This window comes from Lepisosteus oculatus, chromosome 8, assembly GCF_040954835.1.
Source record: "Lepisosteus oculatus isolate fLepOcu1 chromosome 8, fLepOcu1.hap2, whole genome shotgun sequence".
NCBI lineage: Eukaryota > Metazoa > Chordata > Actinopteri > Semionotiformes > Lepisosteidae > Lepisosteus > Lepisosteus oculatus.
Window position 1 is genome coordinate 50,266,328 of NC_090703.1, and position 13,198 is coordinate 50,279,525.

Genomic DNA, 13,198 nt, shown 5'->3' on the forward strand with positions numbered 1-13,198 from the left:
AAGTTAATTGAGCAGCTGGAAGAGCAGCAGTACTTTGCAGCAAAACTCCTAACCAGCAGGCGGCGCTACTCGTCGCTCGGCGCCCTTTTTTACTTTGACCGTCGTTTCTTCTTCCGGAAGTGATGGAGTTTGTCGGAAGTGTTTTGCAGTGACCCACTGGAGGACGGCGGAGCGAGAGGGAGGTTATTAAATAGCGTTTTCTTCATGAAATAACGCGAAAGCTTTGATATCTCATCAAGCAAGTCATTATGTGGTACGAAATTTTGCCCGGCTTTGCCATCATGACCGCTTGTCTGATGGTTCCTGGGATGGCGACGGCTCAGATTCACAAGTGGACGAACGGCGGAAAGGTGAGGTCGATCTGTCTGGCTTTTGCAGTGCGTTTGGGTTATGGCAAATCTACAGGTATCAACGCTTCTCCAATGCTGCATTCTGTTACATTGAAGATGTGCGTGAGTGTGGTGTTGGTAATAAAGCGTTTGCATTCGAAATAACATTTCTAATCTGAATTTCAGGTTGAGGTGTAGTATACTGGTCATCTAAAGAAATGTCTAACGGTGCCAAACTCTCAGGTCATGAAAATTTGCGGTCTCTGTTGTAGCAGGTGCACTGGTAGTCATCATGTTGATTAGCATTTACCATCATCGGGGCTGGTCTGCAGTGTGGGGTCTCCTGTGAAAGTCACGGTTCAGGGCTGTGTGGAGCCCCAGCGTGGCTGTCAGTCGCGTCTCCCAGGAGAGCAGCTGTTACGTGAGCAGCAGGAGTCCCCTGTCCTGCTGGAATGTTGTCTTGTCCGAAAGAGAAGGGCGATGGGTCCCAGGGCTTGACGAGTGTAGCTCTGTGCAGTCAGAGTGCCATCCAGGGGCGGTGTGGTGGCTCTGTGGCTCAGGATCTGCGCCTGTGGCTGGAAGGTTGTCGGTTCGTATCCCGCGGCCGGCAGAGGAATCCTACTCCATTGGGCCCCTGAGCAAGGCCCTTAACCCCAGCTGCTCCAGGGGCGCTGTACAATGGCTGACCCTGCGCTCTGACCCCCAGCTACTCTCCCTGTCTGTGTGTCTCACACAAAAGACAAATTCCTAACGCAAGAAATTGTATATGGCCCATAATAAAGTGATTTGCTGCAGAGCTTAGACACTCCTAACATCACACCTGGGGCGTGCCCTTCGCACCCTGAATTGTTCTGTTTGTAAGCAAGAGTTGAGTAAGGATTCACTGGGGTAACTGAGAACTCAGTTTAGAGGAAAACCAGCAGCCACCAGGGGCCCTTGGAAATAGTCTGGAGGGGAAAACACTTCGGAGCAGAAAATATCACTTTTCAGCACAACCCAGGACTGTATCGTGTGTTTGGAGTGGGTTTGGCAGGCGCCGCTTGCCAGCACGTTTCTCCAGTCGACACTCAACTGTCCCCCTGTTCTGCTCGCAGGAAAAGCGAACTGCCCGGTACCCCTACCAGTGGTACCTGATGGAGAGGGACAAGCGCGTGTCAGGTGTGGGTGTGTATCACAAATCCAAGGTGAGGGATTTTAATTCATTTGTAGGGTACAAAATGCCCTTTGAAGAAAAAAATAACTGACCACTGAAGTTGGATGTTTGGTGGTGCACTTATTAAAGAACATGCTCCAGGGATTAAGCCTGGATGTGTTAGGTTTCTTGGAAAAACACTTTTGTGGGGGGAAAAACACAACTAAATGCTGTTATGTATTTAGTGAATGCACAAACCATCCAGAAACATACTGACATGCAAAGTGTAGATGTAGATGTTGTCAGAGAATTACCTTATACTATAACTATTTCAAAGTTTTAAAAATGTAAAGGCACAATCACAAACTCATTTTGTAAAAGAGCTTAAGAAAAAGAGGCACATGTAGCTTATACTAAAACATGGATTTAGTATAAAATGTAGAAAATGATTTACTTAAACTATTTGAGTGTAGCCTGTCTTGAACTCTGTGACTGGCATCTCCTGAAATTAATTTCCTTTTCTCCCAACAGGGTTTAGAAAACATTCACTGAAGGCTCCGAGCTCTGCAACACCAGCTGCAAATCGGATGTTTGATTTTCTGGACCTATTGTACATTAATAAAATTCTATTGATCACACATCTGATCTCTGGGAGAGGGTTCTTACACATGCTTCTCCATTCTGGATCAGTGGAGTTGTTTTTAATACAGGAACGTGTCCACAGGGTTTTGATCGAGCTTGAGGAGTGTCACTAGCCAGCTGTGACCAGGGCACCCTAAAGGATAGTTCACAATGGGCAGAGAGCTGCCCATTTATTAGTCCAACGGGATCTTCTCAGCTTTTTGTTAAACTGCGGCTTCCGTGACATCACAGGCAGCTGCATGCTGGCAGTGACATCATCAGTGCCCACTTTCCCAAAAGCCACTGAAGAGACGATCATGTGACAAAAGGTAAATGGCTGTGGCAGGCTGGAATGTCGAAGTTTATCATGGTCTTTCGTGCAGGTCCCTGTGCAGTCATGGAGACATGGTCGAGAGCCCAGTCATGACTGGTGTTCTAATTTTTTTTGTTCACATTTAGTGTAATCAGTTAAGAAATGTGGTATGTACTATACAGGTCTTGTCTGGCGTTCTCTGAAATTTTAGTATCTTGAGGTTATATGGATTCAATTTCTGTTCAATGATTATTATATAGGAAAAAGTGAAGATGTATTAACCGTTGATGTGTTCCCAAATGTACCAAAGGTCAATGAAAATGCCTTTATTTCTTTGTAGTATTAGACATTTACATCTCCACTTCACACACACGAACAGCTTCATATTGCTTCACTGTAAATGTTCATATATACAGCAGGTAATGACTCAGTTCTGCCTGGATCTGTGCACTGCTGTGAACCGTGTTCCAGGCTGAGATTGTTTTAGCTCATGGTGAAGGGGAACCCAGGAGGAAGTAATTGTGTTGTACGAGACGGCAACTTTGTTCAGGTTCATTTTATTACTTTTCTTATGGTTGTAATGTGCTATTACAAAAAAAATACTTTGTGGAGCATTCGAATGGTTTAATATCTTTATTAAAGTGTTAATAGCAGTACATTTGAAGTAATTTTGTAAAATGACTCAAAGCTTAAGTGACATTTTATTTTGAAAGCACCTGAGTGGACTTAAAAAATATATATATTTTTTAAAATCCTATAAAACTAAACTGAGATAACTAATCAGTAAAAAATATTTAGAAAAGGCCATTATTAGAAAGAATCTGAGACAGAACTCAAAGCCTGGGGGAATCAACTGCAGCTAAACCTCACAGATGAGCAACCTGTTCTAGGCTCAGGAGATGAGCTGCTCTTTCCATCACGATCCCTGGGAGAGACAGGGGGCCTCCTCTCCTCTTGGCCGCCAGAGCTCTGTGTTTCTAGCTGGAGTACAGCAGTGTCAGCAGAAGGCTGGGCAGGAGGAACAGGAGCCCCCCAGCCACGGCCACGGGACTGGCGCCCCCCTCCAAAGACACCCCACCTGCTGGACGAGAAGAGGAGAACCCCAGTGAGCAGTTCTGCTCATTCCTCACTGGACACGGGTCGTTTACTTAAAATGCGTCCCAGAGTAGTGACATGCAGTCTCCTTTCTCATGAGTCGATCTTAGTGCTCTGTGCTGTGAAAGGCAAGATGCTTTGACAGGTCCTTAAAACATGTAATGTTACAGGGGAAACAGGGAATGCGGTAGAATGGTCAGAGGTTAAAGAAAATTACTTATTTAACTTTTTGAAGAAACCTGGTATTTGATATGTAGGCGTTACACGATGTTTTAGGTATTGTCACCCTGGTCTCATTTCCCCAAGTGGGATTTTATTGGTAAAAACCATACAGTGTATTTCCACTTCTGTGTTTGTCTTGCCCTGCAGCTCAGGACTGTCTTGGCTCCTTAGTGAATTTAAATACATAAAAAGTGAAATTACTCTTTAGACACCTGGTATGTTTAGTGCTGGATTTCATATTAAGCCACGGGATATTTGTTCACTGGCATGGAGGTTGCTGGCATGGCCAGAGAGGTGTGATGTAAACTGAGGAGTCAGCATTTTCCAGAATCATGTTCTGGAATATGGTGTGCCTGAGGGATGACACTCAGATTTGGGGTTCAGCGGTAGAACAAAGGTGGACCCCGCTTGAAACTGAAAATACGCAATTCCCCGCCAGACTCGCCAGAAAATATCTGAGAGACCTAATGAGCACCTTCCACCAAGACCCCTGTACACGAAACCCCGGCTCCGCACTGGACTGAGAGCAAGACCTGTGTTTGTGTGGTGCTCGGCAAGGCAAGGGTTAACTGTCAAAGAGTAAACAGGCAAAGACGACTCACTGATGGTCAGTGGTTCCGACTTCACGTTCAGCCAGTAGACCGTTCTTTGCTGTGCTACGGTTGCCCTGAAAAACAATTTTAAAGCATTAAAAAAATTTAAAATTAAAATCGATAAATGAAGATTTATTGGGCTAATGCTTCTCCTTAAGTTTACCTCCCAGAGCTGCACTGTAGTGTGAGCAGTTTTTACAAGTACTACGGAGAGTCCTCGAAAGATAATTATGTTTCGGAGGACACTGTTGAGCTCTTGCACATGTGAAAAAACAAATATTTGTAACGTAAGGAAGGGAAGGGCATCAGAGTACGCGCTGCGGAGAACAGGCAGAAAAAGAATGAACTACAGACGAGTGTGTGAATCTTGCCTCCCCACACATCTAGAGACTAGATGGCTTAAACATTATGCTTCGTCTCCTGTCTTTTAACCTTTCAGCATGCTGTAAACCTCGGCCCGCCCTGCGTTCTGTGTGATCTGTTTCAGGGCGGGTGAAGTAGGCGGCTCTCACATGAAGAAGATGGAGCTGGGCCCGCTGGGCGTGATCCAGGTGTAGACAGTGGAGTTGTTCTTGATGTTGGTGTTGCTGTGGGTGATCGCGCCTTGTTGATTCCCTGAGCACTGCGAAACACACAACACATCGGGTCCCAAATCACACAGCGGGCCAGGGCCGGGGCGGAGGACAATGGAAATGAGACTGAACCCGCTTTCGCACGACATAGTTCACAAGGAATTACGACGCCCAGCATGGAGGTGCGTTTGAGGATGTTTAAGGAGTGCTTAGGTAGAGTGGGACTCGGCTTGACCACCAAGAGTGAGGTCCAGCCTCCTGGCCAGAGGACGAGGAGACTGGGACCCCCGTGGAGTGAGGAGCGACCCGGGGGCGTCTGCGGAGGGCGGAGGAGGGGAGCGTGAAACGCAATGGGGAGAAAGACGGATTCATGTAGGATTAGCGCAGCTTTCAGGGAATGACGTCGGGAAAGGTTATGGGTTCGAGCAGCTGGGATGAAAGCCTCTCGGTTGTTGCTATCCCTCCTGAGCCTCTGTGCTGTATGTGCATTTGACAGCCTAGATGTACAGCGGCGTGTTTGTGCAGATGTCACCCACCGTTAGAAATTTGGTGTTGGAAGGAGGAGTCTGCCAGCTCCCCAGGGCACGGGTGTCCGATCCCGACCGAGCCTCCAGGAGGACCCCTGCGTAGTCCGGACCCAGGATTGTTACTGAAAGCACAGAGGCGAGACATTCGCAGCCGAGTCAGTCAGGCAGAGGAAGCAGGCCAGGAAAGATAACCACAGAGACGCACTGTACAGCATCACTGTCCCTTGCAGAAACCTGGAGGGCAGCTGTAGTTTGTCTGGTTCCGTAAGGGAGGAGCTGATGCTGACCTCTGGGTGCTGCGTAAGCAGAAACTTGTTTTTATCCATTTACCTCTTAAATAGCGGAGCTGCTCTGAGTATGTCCCCCCAGACAAAGGCTGATCAACACGTGTGTCCTAAAAGATGTGCTATAAATGCTTTTATTAAACATTAGTGAAAGGTTTTTTTTATAACAGCGTCATGCTTCAGGAAGGTGTGACTTTACCACAGGGAAAGTGGTAAATGTATACACATTTGCTGACTGAGCCGGTCTATACCACCATGCCTTTGTTACAAAAGAGTTCCTTCAAGACACAAGGCTCTGTAAAAAAGTGTGCAGATTCCAGAGTGACAAGTAGCCTGTGCCTGTTCTGAAGAACGGCACGTTCTATCCTACAAACTGCATTCCCCAGGGATATGACAGACGGATTCTTACATCTTTCACACAGACTCATGGGTTTGCCATAGGAGAATCTATAGGTCCTCCATGATGATGTTGATTTTAAAGGCCCATGTTTGATTATATCTTAAGCTAATAAAACATAAAAACCTTTTTTCATGATTATTGCTTCAAAGTCGATATTCAAATTTTACTGCATAATTTTTTATTTCATTAAATCTCACTGGCAGTGAATCTACTTCATGTGATGGGTTTTTAGAGTTTCTTAACATCCCTGACCTAGATTCAGGAACGAAAGTGCCTTGAGTAAGAGGGCATTAAGAGACTTCTCTGGTTTTAGTGAACAAATGTTTTAACAGGGGTGACATGGCGGTACAGTGCTGTGCATTGCTGCCTTCACTTCTGGTCCTGCGTCACTATTTGTGAGTAAGTTGTATGTTCTCCGTGTGTGGGAGCGTGGGCTTCCTCCCGTAGTCCAAAGACATACCAGTAGGTTAACTGGCTTCTTGGAAAATTTGCCCTGGTCTGTGTCTTTGTGTGTGCCCTGTGACGGACTGGCGTTCTGTGCAGGGTGGATCCTGCCTCCTGCCCATTCCTGGCTGGGATGGGCTCTGTCACCCCAGCGATCCCGAATTGCTAGGAGTGGTTAGAACACGGATGGAGTCATGTTTTAGACCTGACCAAGACATCAACCGATTCAAAACGTGTCTGTATGGATGAGAATACATATGTGTATCTTTATCATCTAACAGTTGTCATCCCTTTATCTCCTTTCCTGTTCAGAGCTATTGTCCAAAATCGTTCCCCAGAACATTACTCCTGGAGGCTTGCCATGGCTCGAGGGCACTTCGAAACCCACTGTAAAAAACACTTGCTCTAAAGGGAGAGGGGAGGGAGGCTTCGTACTTAGCCCTAATGCAGGTACATTAAACTTTCCAACTCAAATCTTTTTTGTCCTTGAAGAACAAAACCGACGAAAAATGGATGATAAAAATCTGATCTTATATATTCTATTGATTCTCCCACTGATCTGTGTCTCTGAAATGGATTTCACTGAGTTATGATAATATCAAACCTCTAATATCCAATCGGGAGATTACAATGATTTAATACACTCATAAAGTGGGGCAAATTTCAAAATTATTCTATGAAAATATGAAACCCTCTCACTGATGTCTGGTGCAATGCAAACAAATTGCACGGGAGTCACCTTACTTAATTTCCTTTAATTAGAACCACTTCCATCATCTTCTGTCTGTTACTTCAGGTCAGCTTAAAAAATGAGCTAGTTTACACAGCTTTCCATCACCTTGCTTAAATCATCTTGGAAATGAAAAAGACAACCACTTCATTTAACTTATTTTCATATAGTGGCAGAGATGAGCCGAAGTGATTTCTAATTGACTCCGGAGACGAGACACTAAGCAGTATTCCTGGTATTTCCTTTGCGCGGAGGAGGAATGCTGGGAGTTTACCTTGGACCGGCTGGCCCGCTGTGCTGGTTCTGGTGCTGACTCGGATGGTGTAGGGTGGCGGGGGAGGCTGTGGCTGGACCCCTTGATGACGAGGCATCATGCTCTCACAGGCTGAAGTGGGGGCTCCGTTGGGAAGGCCAGTCACAGGCGGTGAGACCCCCAGGAGACCCAACACGGACAGCGCCGGCAACAGCAGCCCTAACATCTCCGCACTGAAGGGCTCTCCTCACCCTCCGCTGAGTGAGTCGGAATCTGCAGCCGGCGTCTTTTCAAAGGGGATGTTGCTGAGTCACTGAGGCACAAAAAATCCATTTTCTTCACTTCCCGCATCCCTCATGCCCCCCTCCTCCACCTTCTGTGTGGGAGGGGACAGCCAGGAAGTTACAAAATAATAATAAAAAAATATTTATCTTTATATGTGTTTTGATGACTAATAGAACACAGAGCATTTATTTACAGCTTGGGCCTGAAGACAGGGAAGTGGAAATAACTAGTCCCACTGTCAAATGTGACAAAAATGATACTGGATTCACAGTATATTTATGTCAACAGAGTAAGTACTTCAGGTGTTGTCAAATCATCTTTCTTGACCCATTACATTTACTAACATATTTATCTTTATTATGTACGAAGGAACACATTTTTGTTGCTGCAGAGTTTTTAATTAGTTTTTGATAACTACCAGTAGGTGTGAACTCAGTGAAGTTGGCCCCCCCCTACAGAACAGCACAAACAATGAAGCCCACCTCATTCTTTAGTGCTGCGTTTGTGCTGCTTTCGTTTCCAAGATATAGCACCTTGTTTTTCCTGGTGACTATCTACAAGGAACTTTACAAGTACCAGCACACTCGGTACTTTAATTCCTGGAGGTGATGAAAACAAAGGGTGCAGTGTGTTTTCTGAGCCTGTCAGCCAGAAAAAGAAGGCACAATACTGAAATGTAAAACATCCACCCCACCCGACCAGACAGACTCGTTTTCATCACGTCCAGGAATTAAAGTACCGAGTGTGTTGGTACCTGTAAACTTCCTTGTAGTCACCTGGGCTTGCAGTCACATGATTACCAGAAACGAAATCAACACAAACGCAGAACTAACGATTACAGTGGGTTTTATCGTTGCGTTGTTTGTTGGGTGGGGGAGGCAACTTCAGGGATCTGGACAAGCAAACATGTTCGGGGTCCTTACGCACACTGCAAAAGACACAACTTCACCTGGGAGAAATATGACGATCTAACAAAGGCCGTCAAATGTGTGTTTTCAGAGGTCAAGGTGTGCCCTCACGCTGTATGCAACATCAAGGACTGATTGCCCATAGGAACCTTGTAAATACAAACACGTGGAAAATGACAGTTTATTAAAGAACTAAGATATATGTTCACTTATGACATGTGAAGATACAAATTGTTTTTTCCAATATTGTCGCGGCCGGCATGTGTGAGATGGTAGACTTTCCAATGTGCTATGAACTACCTGTGTCAACTTTGTACATAGTGGCCCTTAAAAAAACATCCTGGTTCGTTTTCACGTTGACGAATGTGCTTTGCAGAAAAAGTGCAAAAGTGGTCTTGTTGTTCATAAAGTTGCAGATTCAAGCCTTTTTAAATCCTTTGCTCGAGAGGCGGGTCGAATCTTTGCATGTCCCTTGGTGCGCATGTTTATTTAGGAAGGAGACAAAGAGAAACCGATTACTTGACCGGGGTCACTGGGGGTCAATGTCACCCGAAAAACAAGGCACTATATCTCGGAAACAAAAGCAGCACAAACGCACAAATGCAACATATATGAATGAGGTGGGTTTCATCGTTTGTGCTGTTTGTAGGGGGGCTAAGGTCACAGAGCTGGCCACTAATCCATTGGTCTTGCCCAACCTTTTCTTGAAAGCCATCAGTGTAATGGCATCATGGTTTCAGCAACATAGCTGGCTAGCTTGTTCCAGGCTCCCACCACTCTTTGTGTACAGAATCATCTCCTGGTCTCAGCTTTGAATGCACTCTTACATAGTTTCCACTTGTGGCCATTGGTTCTCCTTCACTGCTTCTGAAGATGTCTGCAGGGCAGACTTTTTTCAATGTGCTTTTGAATATTTGGACATGGAGATAAGGAGAACTCTAGGTTATTAGTCTTCTCCTTCTGCACGATCCAGGGGTGTGTGTAAGCCATCATACTAGAGATGTGAGTTAAGAGAAAGTTAGGCAAGTCATTGTTCAAACCAAATCTCCCATTTTTTGGGTGCTTACAATCTTGGGCATCAATACAAGTAGTCCTTTACCCTCTATGTCCTGAAGGACATCTCCTTAAGGAGGAGGTTCACGAGGGGGTCGCTGTGGTCGAGGTGGAACCAGGCTTCCCGAAGGGAACCCTGCTCAGGCATGAGATCTCCTCCTTCCTGGGGTGGGCAGCAGACAAGTGAAGAGAGGGCTAGGGGATCGTGTTCAGGTTCAGTGTTACAAGACGGCATTCGAAGAGCAGGAAACCAGGAAACAGAGAAGGGACATCACGAGACAGCGGAGACAGGCATGCGTGCAGCGCTCATCTCTCACCCCTTCTGCAGTTCTGTTTCACTCAGTGGGATCACTCAGCCATGCTTCACGCTCCCTGTTTGAAGCCTAATTTAATCACTGACCATGCAAGAGCCTCTGGTCTAAAATCTAAAATCTCTTGGGCTATGGTGGTATAATTCATGGGAACGTATCTAACTCAGCTGACAGCCCTAGACGTGACTTACAACAATCTATGTCAACTTATTCTGATTTCTACTTATTAAATTAATTAAACAAGTTCTATTTATTTAAAAGCACTTATTAGAACAAAATACAGGATATTCTTTAGACCGTCTGAGCAAAGATATTTTAAGGTTCATTGGGTATATTATGAGATTGGAAAGAAAGCTTTTAGCTAGAAGGCTCCGATGGATTGGAATAACTTTCCCCCTAAACTAAGATCACAGAGTTTAATTTGTGTATTTAAAACTAACTCATTTTGTATTTAAAAACAGGATGTCCTTGTAATTGAAAGAATTATATTCTTATTAGTTTTCAGATTTTATTTATTTCAGATACCTTTCATGGCAGCTGTATTGTTTGTATTTTTATTGTATTTTTTTATTGGCAGCTGTATTGTTTTCATTTTTGTTGTCGACTCTTATAAATTATTGTATAAGTATTGTATATGTGCTCTAATGTATTCTAACATGGTGCTTTGAAAAAACATGAATACAGTATTTCAGTCATTTTCCAATAAAATCATTTCCAAACATAATGTTTTTATTAGCTAGGCTAGTTTCTTCACAGAATTTGCAGCTTTCTCCTTGTACAGCATGATCAAATTGTACAAACCACCCTTCCTACTCGTGATGTGCACATCCTTCAGGCTCCTGTCAGATGAGAGTGTGTGAAGAGAAATGCAATTCGTTTCATGGTTTGAGTGCTTTTTGGCTGAAGACAAGCATAACAGTGGCGGTTTCATTAGAAGATATCACATGAGAGAAGGAGTGAGCTGGTAAATCTCCAAAATGTTTTGTAACCTTTAATCGCCTCGCATTAAAACTTACACAAATTCACAAAAATGCCTATTAAACACACAGAAAACCTGTACTGTATCCTGTTATGCAACAGGGGAAGTGCTTCAGTGCTGTGAGTTTGCACAAATGGTTAAGAAATATGAAAATAAGCCAGCAACGTTGGTACATTGTGTGATTGACTGAGACTGAGTATTTTGTTTTCCTTATATTTTAGCCCGCCAAATCGCATTTGTGTTCTCTCGTGCATTAACTATATTTTAAGCCACATGTTACTGCAGTGTGGTCACCTGATTTTTTTAAATACGACCCCACAACACCTTTGGGTACACTGTAGACCGGAAAAAAAAAATGTTGTTCACCATAATGGCTTGGAAGAAGAAAACGACTGAAACCTCGAGGAACCACGGATGGAGTGTTTCAAACAGCATCTGCCAGCATCCGATTCTCAGCACTGCCACCCACCCACTCTCAGCCCCTGCTTCCCACTCACAGAGCTCTCCAGCCCTTCCCACAGAGCAGGGAGAGGATCGAGCCCATCAGCTCCCACCTACCTGTAGCCCGAGCTCTTTTTCCATCACATGCAGCGCCTGAGCAGCAGGCACCATGGGGTGTGCGCCCTCCAGATCCCCCTGCCACTATCACGACCCCCAGCCGCAAAGAGATGCCCGGGACCTGGACACCTGCTCCACCTTCATCTCCAGCCTGAAAAGCTCCTCTTCCACCCCGGAGAGGCCACTGTGCAGCCCTGCCGCCCAGCCACAGCCGGAGTCCCGGAAATCCTTCCTCGGGGGTAAGGGAAGGAGCTGGGAATAGCCTGAGTCCGAGATCTGTCTTCTCTCTTGCTCAGCAATAGCCGGTTCTTAACAGACTTATAGGGATTAACCGCACCGGCAGCTCAAAAGGCCTGCATTTGCAGACAGACCCAGGTTTCACCAGCCATGTCCACGGTATTGCTGTAAAGGGCTGTCAGTGAAAGGCTCTGCATTACAGCTGTTTCTTTATGTTTGCAGGTTTTTTCAAGAACATCACCAGATTTCCCCTTGGGGTGTTCTCTCTCAGTTCATGCATGCATAAAGATTTGTTTTGCTTCGCCATGGCTGACAAAAAAAAATCCAACAAATTAGTATTAAACTAACATTTTGAATCTGTGTGCTTTTTCTAAAGACCAGCTAATATTACTGGAGTTATAAATATGCCATTTACAGTTTAGTAGCAGATTGTCTATAGGCTCTCATGCAAAAATCACCGGATGGGCTGTGTTTCTTATTGTGTTTGCACTTGTCAGCACTTCTGCTCCTTTGCGTACTGCACATTAAACAGAACTTGTCTCTCATAACCTTATGACAAGTCAGGTCCATATTTAAATCCATAGCTCAATTCTAGACAGAAAGAAGTGGGAATAAAGCTTCAGTATCGTTGCATATGACCAAGTTGGCCCAAAAGTGAAAAGCTCAGGCCTCCTCTTTAAAAATCCTTCAATGGAAACAAACTGCAGCCATCAGGTGTTTGTGACTGTAGCGGTAAATGACACTCTCTCATTCTTCTCTTCTCAGTTCCTTGCAGTGACCATCATGGACACCCACTGGTCCAGCCCCTGACCCCTGAGCCGGGGCAGTGCCAGCTTACAGCCAGAAGGCTCAGTGGCACGGAGGCACCTGATGAAGAAAAGTAAGCCCAGCCTGAACTGATACCATTCTGTCGGCTCTGCAGCAGGACCTGTCTCGCTGGGAGACCTCTCAGATGCAAACACACACTGGAGGACCTGCCTTTCCACATCTCGAGAGCTATCAGCCCAGCGAATTCTACAGCAGTGTGAGACAGGGTGTTCCTCCACGAGGAAGAAACAAGTCCTCATGCTAAGACTTGTTTCAAAACAACAATATATCATTTTGTTTCATGATAAAGAATGTTAGTGTGGAGTGGTGGGTTACATCGACATGTATCAGTACAACATTTATATATTAGCAATTCCATATTAATACATTTCTACATGCAGCACATGTGAAATAGGACTAAAACAGTACAGCTGATTTACTAACACATTTCAGTTAAAGTCTTACTGAATACATTGGTGTTTTGTCTTGTAAATATCCAATAATTTAGTTCAGGTGGGGAGCTGCGTCAGCATGCGTAGGCTGCA

At 45.0% G+C, this 13,198-nt stretch overlaps 2 protein-coding genes across 3 annotated transcripts; one reads left to right on the forward strand and one right to left on the reverse strand.

The window, feature by feature from the left end:
* The first annotated feature begins 119 nt into the window (after window positions 1-119).
* On the forward strand, window positions 120-2,099 carry ndufa1 (NADH:ubiquinone oxidoreductase subunit A1). Its single transcript, XM_006632899.3, has 3 exons — window positions 120-350; window positions 1,424-1,513; window positions 1,993-2,099. Exons 1-3 carry the CDS (start codon window positions 249-251, stop codon window positions 2,011-2,013), a joined length of 213 nt encoding a protein of 70 aa, XP_006632962.1. The 5' UTR covers window positions 120-248; the 3' UTR covers window positions 2,014-2,099.
* A 914-nt stretch (window positions 2,100-3,013) lies between these two features.
* LOC102685451 (putative defense protein 3) lies at window positions 3,014-7,816 on the reverse strand. Of its 2 annotated transcripts, none has more exons than XM_006633016.3 (5): window positions 7,537-7,816; window positions 5,414-5,526; window positions 4,818-4,927; window positions 4,315-4,379; window positions 3,014-3,473 (listed from the first exon to the last, which is right to left on the reverse strand). In XM_006633016.3, exons 1-5 carry the CDS (start codon window positions 7,739-7,741, stop codon window positions 3,373-3,375), a joined length of 594 nt encoding a protein of 197 aa, XP_006633079.1. In that variant the 5' UTR covers window positions 7,742-7,816; the 3' UTR covers window positions 3,014-3,372. The 2 variants fall into 2 exon arrangements, with proteins under 2 accessions (XP_006633079.1, XP_015207098.1); XM_015351612.2 differs by having other exon boundaries at window positions 3,014-3,476.
* Window positions 7,817-13,198: the final 5,382 nt, after the last annotated feature.